The 13664-nt window shown below is 34.3% G+C and overlaps 1 protein-coding gene across 1 annotated transcript; it reads left to right on the top strand.

The window, feature by feature from the left end:
* Window positions 1–5416: 5416 nt before the first annotated feature.
* On the top strand, window positions 5417–7736 carry LOC133815128 (uncharacterized). The gene is made up of 4 exons (XM_062248006.1): window positions 5417–6078; window positions 6228–6648; window positions 6967–7026; window positions 7125–7736. Exons 1-4 carry the CDS (start codon window positions 5417–5419, stop codon window positions 7734–7736), a joined length of 1755 nt encoding a protein of 584 aa, XP_062103990.1.
* Window positions 7737–13664: the final 5928 nt, after the last annotated feature.

Here is a 13664-nt window from a genome sequence, read left to right as displayed (position 1 = left end):
CAATTTCTTTGTAATCTCATTTATTATCAATAAAAGAATAGAAATCATTTTTTGACTTGGTCAAACACTTTGCTCACATGTTTTATTTTCATGATTATTTGTTTAATATAAACTTCTATTAAATCTCGAGCATATAGTTAATCGTATTTATAGTGACGCAATCACAATGGAATATAAATATGATTATATGTTCAAAATAAGTTAGTCCTATGATTAGTCAGTGCACAGGATTTACACTGACTTGCCAATCTATGTATGATCTACTTACACATCGTAGTGTTATGTTCTTTCCAGAACATTAGCAAAGTAGATAAGATCGAATATATTTGATACATCGGACTGAACCAATATTGATAGTAGATAGGATAAGTAAACATATCATCATTAATTATTCTAGTCATATCATCTAGTTGACCACAGGCCAATTCAATCTCAATTCTGAGTGGTTAGTATTCTAACTGATTGTATTATTTGAGTTCTTTGACTTGTTCGTTACCGGCTTACCCTACGGACTAGCCCATACTTACATCTTGGGAACTCAGTAATATAATTGAGTGGGAGTGTTAATCATAGATATCAACATCTATAGCTTCTGATGAAGAAGTGAAACAATGGTTTCCTTTTAGTTTGTTTCAAGGTGCTAAATGATAGAGATCTCATTTCAGTAATTAATATTAGTTTACTGAAATATCATTTACAAAGAACTAAGTGTTTTAAGGATAAAATACAATGAGTGGTAAAACAGTATTTTAGTCCCATCTCATTGTAGACCGTCTATAGAGGATTGAGTGACAATTATTGTTGTATCAATGGATAATTAATAACGTATCTATATTGCTTATAGAGCGTTCTATGAATTCAAGAGTGCAATTCCGAGTCTTTAATGGAGTCACGAGGAATTAATAAGTTAGTAAATTTATTTTTTAGATTTATGATAACTTATTGGATCTTCATTTGATAGGCCCATGGTACCCACTATACCTTGGATAAATTCATTTAGATAGTCTCAAATAATTGATTTAATTATCAATTAGAATTATCAAATTTGACTAGGTCAATTTTGGATAGTTTCACAAAGTTATGTAATTTAGAGAAGAAAAGAGAAATTAGGGCAGATTTATTAATTAAAATAAATTGGTATCTAAATTAATAAATAAGTTTAAATCATGGTTCAAATTATAAATAATTAATTTGATAAAGGATTTAAATAATTATTCAATTAATTAAATCAATAGAAAATAATACAGGCATTGATTTTAAGTCTAACAGGCTTATAATTTTTGACCTAGGGCTTATTATTAGTTATTATTTGATTGATTTTTTAATTAAATAAGTGACCTAATTGACCCTATAAAAGAAATGCTAAGTGAGAGTTGAAATAATATTACAAAAAGACTATCTGACTGAAAATCAGAAGATCTAATAGGTTTTAGATTCTCTCTACAAACATAAGTCATTTTCTAAGCCTCAATATTCTTTTCTCTTCTTCTCTTTGTATCTATCTCATGTGTTGAGAATTTCCCACCCTAGTCTAGGTGATTCTAAGGATACTTTAGAAGGTAGTAAAGAAAATTGAAGAATGGTTCAGTTTCTTGGTAATACTCTACGAGAGAAAGGATACAAGGGTTAGAGAAACTGAATGAATGACTCAATCATTCCACTGCGCATAATGTAAGAGTGTTCTTATCATTATCTCTGTATGAATTCAATTTTTAGAAATATGTTTTAGGTTGTCTTATATTAATTTGTTTAATATAAGATCTACATGAAAATAAACAAGATCCTGTATAAGTTTTCCCAATAGTCTCTCCACTAGACTCTTCCACATTCTTATCTCTAGGACAAGACTCATCCTCAATACTTAAATGTTTGAGAATTTCCTCCAATGAAATCTCCCCAATCTTATGGAGGATTTTCCTTCTATTGCCTCTCTAAGATGGAGGCAACTTGACTATAATAGCACTAACTAGAAAAAAATTTGGCAATACAATATTGAGGGTAGATAGCTTATTCACAATTACTTGTAATTCATGAATTTTGGGGAGAAAGGGTTTCACATAAAAAAACTTAAATTCCATATATTGAGTAATAAGGAATTTATGTGTACCTTCTTCTTCTACTTTGTATTTGTTTTCCAATGCCTTCCAAATCTCCTTATCAGTCTTGGTGTTAGTCTAGAGATCATACAACCAGTTCAAGAGGGCATTGAGGATGTGACCTTATAAATTAGTTCATCTTCTTCACATTTCTTCCTTTAATTGATGATCTCTTGAGTGTCATCCACGTTAGCAGGTTCTATGGCCTTTAGATCCTTGTCTAAGGTGTATTACACCTTGAGAGTAGTGAGAAAAAACCTAATTTTGTCTTGCCAATGCACAAAATCAATACCATTAAATCTATTCAATCTAACTAAGTCTTGTGTCATTAATTTCAAAATCGAAATTGAAGACGATTCTTCCATAATGATGAGAATATAGAATTTGATTATTGGGAGAGAGTGAGATTACACCATCACAATTATAAGAATCTACACATAATTATACTTGATAGAGTCCAATAAAATATTAGGATAGAATAATTCACACCCTAGTTGTACAACAAACTCTTTGATCTTCTTGTAAGCTTCAAACACTAGGTAGAACACCACTTAACTCCTTTTGTTGATGAGAGTCAAAACCAAGGCTTATACATGAGATGTATCACTATCCAAATTCTCTATTTCCTAGCCATTGATGGATGCTTGAGGCTTTCTTTAGTAGGAAAGGGAATTGGGATTGAACAAGCTTTGAAATTCACAAAGACAAGCACTTTCTTTATGAATTTCTTGGAGAAAACTTATGAGCATGAGAGCTAGAGAGAGAAAGGTTAGAGAAAGATTTGAAAGAGTGATCAAGTCTATCAAAACTTTAAGTGAACTATTTTGTAGCGTTGGCACCATCATTAAGTTCAACCATTAGGATTGAGCTTTTAAACACATCATTTGGAGCTTAAATTACGTGTTTGTACGAACACGTCAGGCGATGCATCACTTGACTATAGGCGATACATCCCCTATCAGATGATGCATCACCTACTAGCAGGAAATTCATCGCGTGTTGTGTTTAGTCTAAGCCTTAAGCTTTTGAGCAATGTATCGCCTACAGGGAGGCAATGCAATGCCATATGGGCATGCCCAACTTCTCAAAAGTGACCATAAATACTTCCAAATGCTCCCAAAATTTTTGGGCATCCTTAGATACCTCAATGTATAAATTGTTACTACGAAATACAATTTTTAAATGGCTATAACAAAAAATTAAATTTCACATCTTCACTATGTGAAACTGGTTAGGGTTTTACACTTAGCTTGTGTAATACCACTTGGGCTTTGTATTTTAACCAATCCTAACACTATTTATAGTAGAATTTGGTGTGCATTACAATTTTTAGATCATTAATTGACCATTTTACAAATAATCAATGAGAAATAAATCAAACACATTTAGTGCTTAAAACGTTAAGTATTAAGTTGAAACATTTGTATTAAATGCAATCGATGATTTGGTTTTACGTGATGTGCCTAGTTTGAATTAGCATGGTTCGAGCAGCCGCAAGAATGCAACGATCCCATGATATTATGTGATCTCCTTATAATCTATCAATGTATTATCCTGGGAAGTCATACTAGTATTAAGGGTAAAAATATACTATAACAAAATCAATTGGTTGGGCACTACAATTTTTTTGGTGCCTAATTTCTTTAAGTAAATCTTAATTTGAGTGCTCACTTAGTTGTTCAAGTGGTTACATTTAGAGGAACCTCAAGGGTTCAAATGTCATCATCTCAATGGATGTCATACAATAAATTCTCAATTGCAATAAACACATGCTTAGCACAATTAGCTCAAAATAAAACCTAGACACCTTCACAAGCGACAAGAAAGTTATTTGTGTTTTATATTATGTCAGTTTTATATAGAAAGTGGTGTAAAACCCCCTTTTGAAATCTAAATTGTTATATTGTTGGCATAAAATATGACATTAAATCCTAATTTTCTCGTAATTCCCATAGGGAAACTAAAAATCATGGACAATGAAATGAACCCCTAGAAGTAGGGCAGTGGGAATGATTTTAATATGTTATAAGGGAGGCATACTGCCACCAATGATGAAATTGTTGCCACCCTAAGTGAAGCGAATACCATCCAAGAAAAGGTTCAAAGATGGTGGTATGAGAGCTAACACGAGAGTGCATGTGTGTCTCTTTAGCCTTCACGCATGTGGCCACCATAATTATGGGTCCAACAGGAAGCAAGACGATCAAACTTGGTGTACAATTTGGATATGACACTTTAAATTATGCTTGAAACCTTTTTTTATATATATAATTAATTGAATTATGCTTGAATAAATTATCTTTATGTATGAGTGTGTAGACCCAATTATACTAAGTGTGGGTATTACATCATGTAGATCATGAGGGATTTTATGTTGGACAATGAGCCTCTTATATATCACAAGACACGTGTAAGTGTAATATCTCAAGTTGCTCACCGATTTTATGCAATGATGTACATACTATCTATGCAGTTGGTTAGTTTTTAGGTTAAGTTTAGTTTATTTTTTTTTTTAGATTTTATTAACTTGGCTAGGTAGATTGATATCAAAGTACTAAATATAATATGTGTAATCTTGTATATATATTGTACCCTGAAATTTGAACTAAACGATTATTAGATTGGGTACATAATTTCACTTTACGCATTCTATTAATGAAGCATAATAACCATAAAGTATTAGGTTGTCAACACTTAGTGAAATGGGCTTATGGTAAAGACTTGAAAAAGGAGTGCGACTTGCTTTCTTCTTCCCCGTGGTGAGGCGAAAGAAAGCTTCTCAGAAGCCTGATATCTGTTCCCTTGAGATTGAGGTTCATTCTGTCAAGATTAGTGATGAGGGAGTGGCAAAATCTGATGATGTGAGTGGGAGTCCCTCGGAGGAAAAAATTTCTGATACAGTCGCTAATTTCCCAGTGATTGGGGAGGGTCGATCACTGGATGATGTTGAATTGATTGCAGATGAGGGCACCAGGTCATGGGCGAAGGCAATGGAGGAACAGGATTACCATGAGTTGGCCAAAGACAAATGGTCCAAATTTCATGATTCTTTTACTGCTTAGGGTGGTGCTCGGCTGACCTATGAGGAGCCACTGCTTCGCGAAGGGAAATTGATTGCTAAAGTAGATGTGGAGGAGATAGAGGTAAAAGCTTCCTTTTGGAAATCAGCTATGGTATGTGTTGTTCTAGGAGTTAATCCCCCTTTTCCTATGTTTGAAGGGTTTATTAAATGTTTATGGGGTAAACTTGGTATTGAACGAATTGCTAGAATGAATGCGGGTTATACTATTGTCAAATTTTGAGATGTTGCCACTCGTGATATGGTTTTGGAATCTGGGGTTGTTCATTTTGATAGGAAACCTATTCTATTGAGGCCTTGGTCGACTAACTTAGACAAACTGAGGCTAGTGAAATCAGTTCCGGTTTGGATTAGGTTACCTGATCTTGGCCTTCAATATTGGGGTACTAAAAGTTTGAGTGCTCTTGTTAGTACCATTGGCAAACCCATGATGATTGATAAGGTTACAAAGGAAAGGTCTATGGTGAAGTTTGCTAGCGTGCTTGTGGATGTTGAGATATCAGATCATATACCTCAGTTCATAAGCTTTCTTAATGAGCGAGGCCAACTAATGGAGCAGGCTATAGAGTTTGAATGGCTGCCTACCAGATGTTCGCTTTGTAAAAGATTTGGTTATTTTGATGCTAGTTGCAAGCGTGATCAGGGGGCTATTTGGAGGAAAAAGGAGAAAAAGTCTGGCCTGGAGAATGGTGGGACTGTGGGTTCTCAAGGTCCTTCTGCTTCCGGATATGAAACTTTGTCCAAAGCTCCTCAAGATTTGATGACTGGAAAGATTGTACAGCTAGGAATATTAAAGGAGACTAGTAGCTCTAAAGTTGGGCAGGAGTTGAAGTGGACCACACCAAAAAAAGTGGGAGGAACTAAACAACTTGCTCCAGCAACTCATAATTTGAGGACTAACAAGTAGTGTCTTGCAAGATAATTACTTGGAGGTCACAAAGAAGAGTCAACAAGAGACCAAGGATTCTAATGGAAGGGTGCAACATACTGTGTTAGAATATTAGGGGCCTGAATAAAAGAAATAAGCAGAGGTCTTTGATAGACTTTTGCAGGCTCAATAAAATTGGCTTAGGAGCATTTCTAGAAACTAAATTGAGGGGAAATAAGATTAAGGATCTGATGCGGAATGTTTTCATGGGTTGGGACTGTTTTAGTAGGCCGACTGTGGAAGGTAGGATATTATTAGTTTGGAAGGCTGATATTGTTTCCCTTAGTATTATTCAGGAAGATGACCAATTCATTCATTGTTGCGTGAAGATTAAGGGTGTTACTCAGAAGTTTTGTTTGACTCTTGTGTATGGTTGGAATTCGATTGAGGAGAGGAAAAGTCTTTGGACTCAGTTATCATTGCTTGAATTTCCAGTGCTTCCTTGGTTAGTAGTTGGAGATTTTAATGCAGTTTTTGACTATGATGATCGTATTGGTGGTCGTCCTGTTACTGAGTTGGAATTGGAAGATGGTCGTCATTGGAGGGTTTATTCTATGATGGATGAGTTACGCTCGAGTGGTTCCCATTATACCTAGTCTAATAAACAAATGGAAGGAACCAGAATTTTCTCGTAATTGGAAAGAGTTTTCAATAATGAAGCTTCGGTAGATGCCTTTCTTGATCTGAAGAGTATTAACCGGGATGTCATCTCTGACCACTATTATTGCCTTATCAAAACTGTTCATGTTCAGATCTTAGGAGTCCATCCTTTTAAATATTTTAATATGTGGGCAGATCATCAGGATTTTAGAACTACAGTTCTTTGTAATTGGTCTGAACCGATTGCTGGTTCTGGTTTGCAGCGGATTATTAAGAAATTAAATAGGTTAAAACCTGTTTTGCTTCAGTTTAATAAAATGAAAGTTTGAGATGTAGCTAAGCAATTTTCTGAAGCTAAAACTAAATACCAGCAAGCCCAGTTGTATTTACAACATGCCCCTCTTTGATTTCTCTTCAGTAGGTTGAAAAAGAGGCTTATTTCAAGTTTGGCCGTCAGTCCAGAATGTATGAGAGTTTTCTTAGACAAAGGAGCAAAATCACTTGGCTTAGATATGGAGATGAGAATACTTCTTATTTTCATGCTAGTCTAAAGCAGAGAAAAATTGGTAATTGGATTACTTCTTTCATGAATGATGCAGGGCAGCTCAATGATAACTATGAAGAGGTTGTTGCGTATTTCATTAATCATTTCAAAGGTTTTCTTGGTAGTTCTAGTTCAGCTTCTACTCGAGTAGAGCAAAAGTGCTCCCAGCAAGGGGCTATTTTGACACTGGAGCAACAACTTGGTCTATTAATGCCTTTTACCAAGAAGGATGTTAAGAAGTCTTTATTGAGTATTCACTCAATCAAGATTCTTGGACCAGATGGATATGGTTCGGGCTTCTACAAATCTTTATGGAAGGATATAGGGGATGAAATTTCAGAGGCAATACTAACATTCTTTGATCGAGGAGAGATTCCTCATGAACTTAACAATACAATCATATCCCTCATTCCTAAGGTAGATACTCTCGCTAAAGCTGTTGATTATAGACCTATTGCTTGCTGTAACACACTTTATAAATGCATTTAAAAAATGCTTTGTTCTAGGCTGACTAAAATTCTTCCTGTGATTGTCCATCAAAACCAAGGAGCTTTTATTAACAACCGTTTGCTTGCGCATAACAGTCTTATTCTCCAAGATCTCCTTCAAGGCTATACTAGGAAGAATGTCTCTCCCTGCTGCTTGATAAAAATTGATCTTAGCAAGGCTTTTGATTCTCTTGATTGGGTTTTTTGGAGGATATTCTGAAAGCTTTTTGTTTCCCTAGCAGATTTATTCAGTGGATTATGGCTTGTTTGACGGGTACCTATTATACTCTTTTGATGAATGGGAGGTTACAAGGGAGTTTTGATGGGAGGAAAGGTTTAAGATAAGGAGACCCGATTTCTCCCTTGCTGTTTGTGCTGGTCATGGAGTATCTCACTCGTCTTCTTAGCCTTGCTACTCAGCACAAGGAATTCAGATTCCATCCCATGTGTAAAAGTCTGCATCTTGTCAATCTTTGCTTTGCGGATGATCTTATCTTATTTTGCAAAGGTAATCTTAGATCCATCCAAATCTTGTTTGATGATTTTACCAAATTTAGTCAGAATTTTGGTCTGACTGCCAACCTGAATAAATCTCAAGTGTATTTTGGAGGAATTTATGCTAAAGTTAAGAATAGTATTCTGTGTTATGTCAATATTGAAGAGGGTTCTTTTCCCTTAAAATACCTGGGTGTCACTCTTCATCCTACTAAATGGAAGGCGGCTGATAGTGGTGTGATCATCAAAAAAATTCAAAATCGACTTCATTCTTGGTTAAGTCGCCGTCTGTCGTTTTCTGGGAGATCTCAATTGATCCATTCTGTTTTATTGGGCATTCGAACGTATTGGATGAGTATCTTTCTTCTGCGTCAAAGTGTCATTCAAGAAATTGATCGGCTTTGTCGAAATTTTTTATTTTGAGCTAAGGGAAACCGCAGCAAGATACACTGTTCTTCTTGGGAACAGGCTTGTTTACCTAAGAATATGGGTGGTATTGGTTTTAAGGAGGGCTCAAAATGGAACAAAGTTTTTTTGGCCAAATTTATTTGGGCGATCACTTCTAAACAAGATTTCTTATGGGTCAAATGGATAGATGAACTTTATCTCAAAGGCCATAATTTCTTGGATTATTCTTTAAAATCTTATGTGAGTTGGTATTGGAGAAAATTATCTTATCTGAAAGAGTATTTTTCTAAAGCAGACTTGGAGGCCTCGTCATTACATGGTAAGCTGTATTTGAAGGTTCTTTACAGTCGTATACTTCAGAGGGATTCAGTATCTTATGCTAAGGGTTTATGGTGTAAGCTTTTAGTCTCGAAGCATCGTTTTATCTTGTGGCAATCGGTCCTTGGCCATCTGCTAACTAGGGACAATCTATTGCATTGTCATATTCCTATAGTTTCTTCTTTGTGTCCTGATTGTGAGTGTGTTGAGGAATCTCATGCGCATCTGTTCTTTGAGTGCATTTTCTTTCAAAAGGTTATGGCACTCATTATAAGTTGGTTAGGCCCAGCTATTTGGCCAATTAAGTATACTGAATGGATGTGTTGGTTAGAAGGGAAGCCTAAAGGGATGTTGCAACAAAAAGTTGTTGCTTCTTTGGCTGCTGTTGTTTATTGCATATGGTTTAATCTAAATTCTTGTAATTTTTTCTCATTGTTCTTTGTCTGCTCATTGTATTGATTGTATGATTAAACTGTGTTTGAAAGCTAGATTGGTTAGCATCATGAGTCAGAAGTTGCAGACTAAAGAGAAGTTTCTAATTGAGTTTGTAAGGTCCCTGTAATTTGTTTTTTTGTTAGCTCTTTTTTTGAGCTTTTGGTTGTAAGTTGTGTTGATCAATATACTTCATTTTCTTGATAAAAAAAAACACTTAGTTAAATGTGAAACAAGCTTCGGGAAGTAACAAACTGGGGAACATATCGTAGTTTAGATAGGCACAGACATGTGCAGTTTGATTCAAGTATTAAACTCGGGATAACCGACACAAGGAAGATATCGGTGCTCCGTACTATGCTTTAAGGTTGGTAAGTATTTAGCTCGTGACCACCGAGCTAGATAACACACTTCCTTCATAATCTTTATTATTCAAATTCCATAAATCAATGGATTCTTTCCTATTTAGTGACTATGGTCTAATCGGAGGGAAATAATGAGCGATATCGTTCATTAAATGTATAAATTGACCAAGAATGGTATTTATTATGCAATATTCTGTAATGGATAATGTTGTATCTGAAAAACACGAGCTGGCGTGTCTTGTTTGCAGTACAGCTGGCACACATTTAATGGAGATTATTCAGACCCGAGAATGCGGTACAAGTTCCCAAATAGGTAGTTCGAGTCTAGTCCAGGTCGACTAGACATCATGGAGATCGCTTAGCAGGATCGTTAGATTGCATAGTCACATCTCGAACATCTCAATGTTCAGGTCGGTCTAACTTAGAAACTTCTAGCTCACATAGTTTGCATTTAGCTCGTTGTCGAAAATTGGAATACACAGTCTTGACTTCTTGAAGACTCAAGGACTTTATATGCATAATTAATATATTGTAACACATGCCTGATAAACGTATAATATCAGACAATCAAATGTATTTATTTGTACATTTGGGAAGTTACCCAAGTGCATACTTTGCATAATGTTAAACGACTACCCAAATATGTCCATTGAACTCCTATAAATAGAGAGATAATGGACAGAAAAAGGGACTGAAGATTTGTATGTCAAAACTCTGCAGAAATTGTCACAAACAATTTCCTAAGAGATAAACAAACAATAATAAAGCATCGTGGACTAGGTGGATTTTAACCACTAAACCAAGTAAAGCTCTTTGTGTTTTCTTTATACGGTTTAGATTAAGCCTAATTTCATCCGCGAATTTCTTTATTCACTGTTGGCGAAAAATCGCGTTAACGAGTAATTTCCCCATATTTTTTGGAAACCCTATACGCCAATCACCTCTATAAATAATGAGGGATCGGTTCATTGTAAAGGATCCGAAACCTATGCACACAAAAACTCTAGTAAAATTTCTTCCAAAGCTTTGAATAGAGGACAATAATACAAACTCGTGGACTGAGTGGATTGAGCCACTAAACCACATAAAATTCATTTGTTCATCTAATTTCATGTTTGTGTTACCCATTATATTTCTTAAATAATACACTCCTAATGTTAAGTTGACGAAAATTTGTGTCTACAATTTATATATGCATGTGTAAACTGCTATAAATACAAGATATTATTAGTAAAGTTGTTTTTTTTTTTTGAATGAGTGATTGTATCAGGATTATGATTGAATAGAAAGAAAAAAATATGAAAGTGGACAAATTTATTGTTTATCCAAAGGCATGCTAATTATACATGAGTCACTTTAATAACTTTGTGATAAACACGAGATACAGATACATCTAAAAAGTTAGACAATAAATCTTTAATAACATAAAAATGTATATTGGAAGTTTGAGAACTTAAGCCCAAATGAGTCTCACTCATAAAGTAAGAGTTTCCGGTTAAACCACCTCAAAATGAAATAATATTGATAAGATACAAAGATATGCATTCACCGAAAAAAAAAATGAGCCACAAACTATTCTAACTAAAAAAGCTTCCCTTCGATTATTAAAAACATTATTGTTAATTAATAATAATAATTTTACAAAAAAAAAATATTAAGAGAAGAATATTCACTTTTTAACCTTTAATATATCATAAACAAGTAAACGATTATTATAAATAATTATATAAATTAATGCGAGTCATTTATAAATTAGATTAGATTATAAGTACGTAAAGTATAGATAAGGAGATTTAAATATGTTAAAAGTGAGTTGTTTAGCGTTAAGGTTATAAATTGATTAAATAAAATAAATTTATAACTTTATAAAACATGTATAATTATAAGGGCAATTCTTTAGTCCCTCACTTGCTTTGGAGGGACTAAATCCATCATAAATTTTTAACCTTTAGATTTAACTATAAAGATTGTTAGCCATCAGATCAATTTATTTTATAAAAATTTGTTAAAATACCACATTACCCTTAAAAACCTGTAACTGGTTAGAATTTTTTTTTTCGGTGGGGTCCATCATCTGTGCATGCATTTCCTTCTCACTTCAAAAGACCATATTTGTCTTCCCATCTCAATCCTTGTCAGCATGGCTGCTGTAACCTCAAGAATGCAACTCTAACTCAGTAGACCCAGTTGATTTTCTACTCCACCTAACTGCCAAGTCGACTCTAACTCTGAATCTCCATTTCCTATTATATCTATTATTTGTTTTTGTATTTTTGGTTGGGCATTAGATATATGTTGATTCTTCTTTTGGATATACTCTATGAATCAGTCATTTCTACTAGTTGTAAAATATCTCCATCTCTTTCATTCTCCTGGGTTGGCGGCGACAAGGCGTAGAGCACAGGCACGAGGCTAGAAACGAAGGCTCAACTTCTCCATTACGGTGGGTTGAGTTCTTCGCTAACGGTGGCTAACAGAGCTCTTCGCACGTGATGGTGGCCTTGGGTTAGTTCAAAATAAGGTTTTGTGTGCATTTTTATAATTTGTTTTTATGAATGATGTTTAAATTTTTCGATATGTTATTGAAAATGATATATGTATATATATATGCATATATATATTTATGATTGATGGGAGGAGAGTTAGGATTGTTGGGGAATAAATGAAACATCTCCAGGAAAAAACTTAAAAAAATCTTATAAAACAACTAAAAAATATATATATCAGTTTTATTTACGTGGTTATTGTTGCATCTCACTCAACATAACATATAAATCACTTTGGCAAAAGCACAATGCTTACGTTACCAAAATCGTAAATATCTCTCAAATTCATATTAAGTTTACGATCAAGTCATCAACTGTACATATATTTTTTTGGATATACTCCATGAATCAGTCATTTCTACTAGTTGTAAAATATCTACATCTCTTTCATTCTCCTGGGTTGGCAGCGACAAGGGGTAGAGCACAGGCACGAGGCTAGAAACGATGGCTCAACTTCTCCATTACGGTGGGTCGAGTTTTTCGCTAACGGTGGCTAACAGAGCTCTTCGCACTTGATGGTGGCCTTGGGTTAGTTCAAAATAAGGTTTTGTGTGCATTTTTATAATTTGTTTTTATGAATGATGTTTAAATTTTTCGGTATGTTGTTGAAAATGATATATGTATATATATATGCATGTATATTTATGATTGATGGGGGGAGAGTTAGGATTGTTGGGGAATAAATGAAACATCTCCAGGAAAAAACTTAAAAAAATCTTATAAAACAACTACAAAATATATATCAGTTTTACTTACGTGGTTATTGTTGTGTCTCACTTAACATAACATATAAATCACTTGGCGGAAACACAATGCTTACGTTGCCAAAATCGTAAATATCTCTCAAATTCATATTAAGTTTACGATCAAGTCATCAACTGTACATATTTTTTTGGATATACTCCATGAATCAGTCATTTCTACTGGTTGTAAAATATCTCCATCTCTTTCATTCTACTAGGTTGGCGACGACAAGGCGTAGAGCACAGACACGAGGCTATAAACGGTGGCTCAACTTCTCCATTATGGTGGGTCGAGTTCTTCGCTAACGGTGGCTAACAGAGCTCTTCGCACGTGATGGTGGCCTTGGGTTAGTTCAAATAAGGTTTTGTGTGCATTTTTATAATTTGTTTTTATGAATGATGTTTAAATTTTTCGATATGTTGTTGAAAATGATATATGTATATATATATATATGCATATATATTTATGATTGATGGGGGAGAGTTAGGATTGTTGGGGAATAAATGAAACATCTCCAGGAAAAAACTTAAAAAAATCTTATAAAACAACTACAAAATATATATCAGTTTTACTTACGTGATTATTGTTGCGTCTCACTCAATATAACATATAAATCACTTA

The sequence above is a fragment of the Humulus lupulus genome, chromosome 2, assembly GCF_963169125.1.
Source record: "Humulus lupulus chromosome 2, drHumLupu1.1, whole genome shotgun sequence".
In the NCBI taxonomy this organism is placed as follows: Eukaryota; Viridiplantae; Streptophyta; class Magnoliopsida; order Rosales; family Cannabaceae; genus Humulus; species Humulus lupulus.
This window is presented reverse-complemented; position numbering and strand designations above follow the sequence as displayed.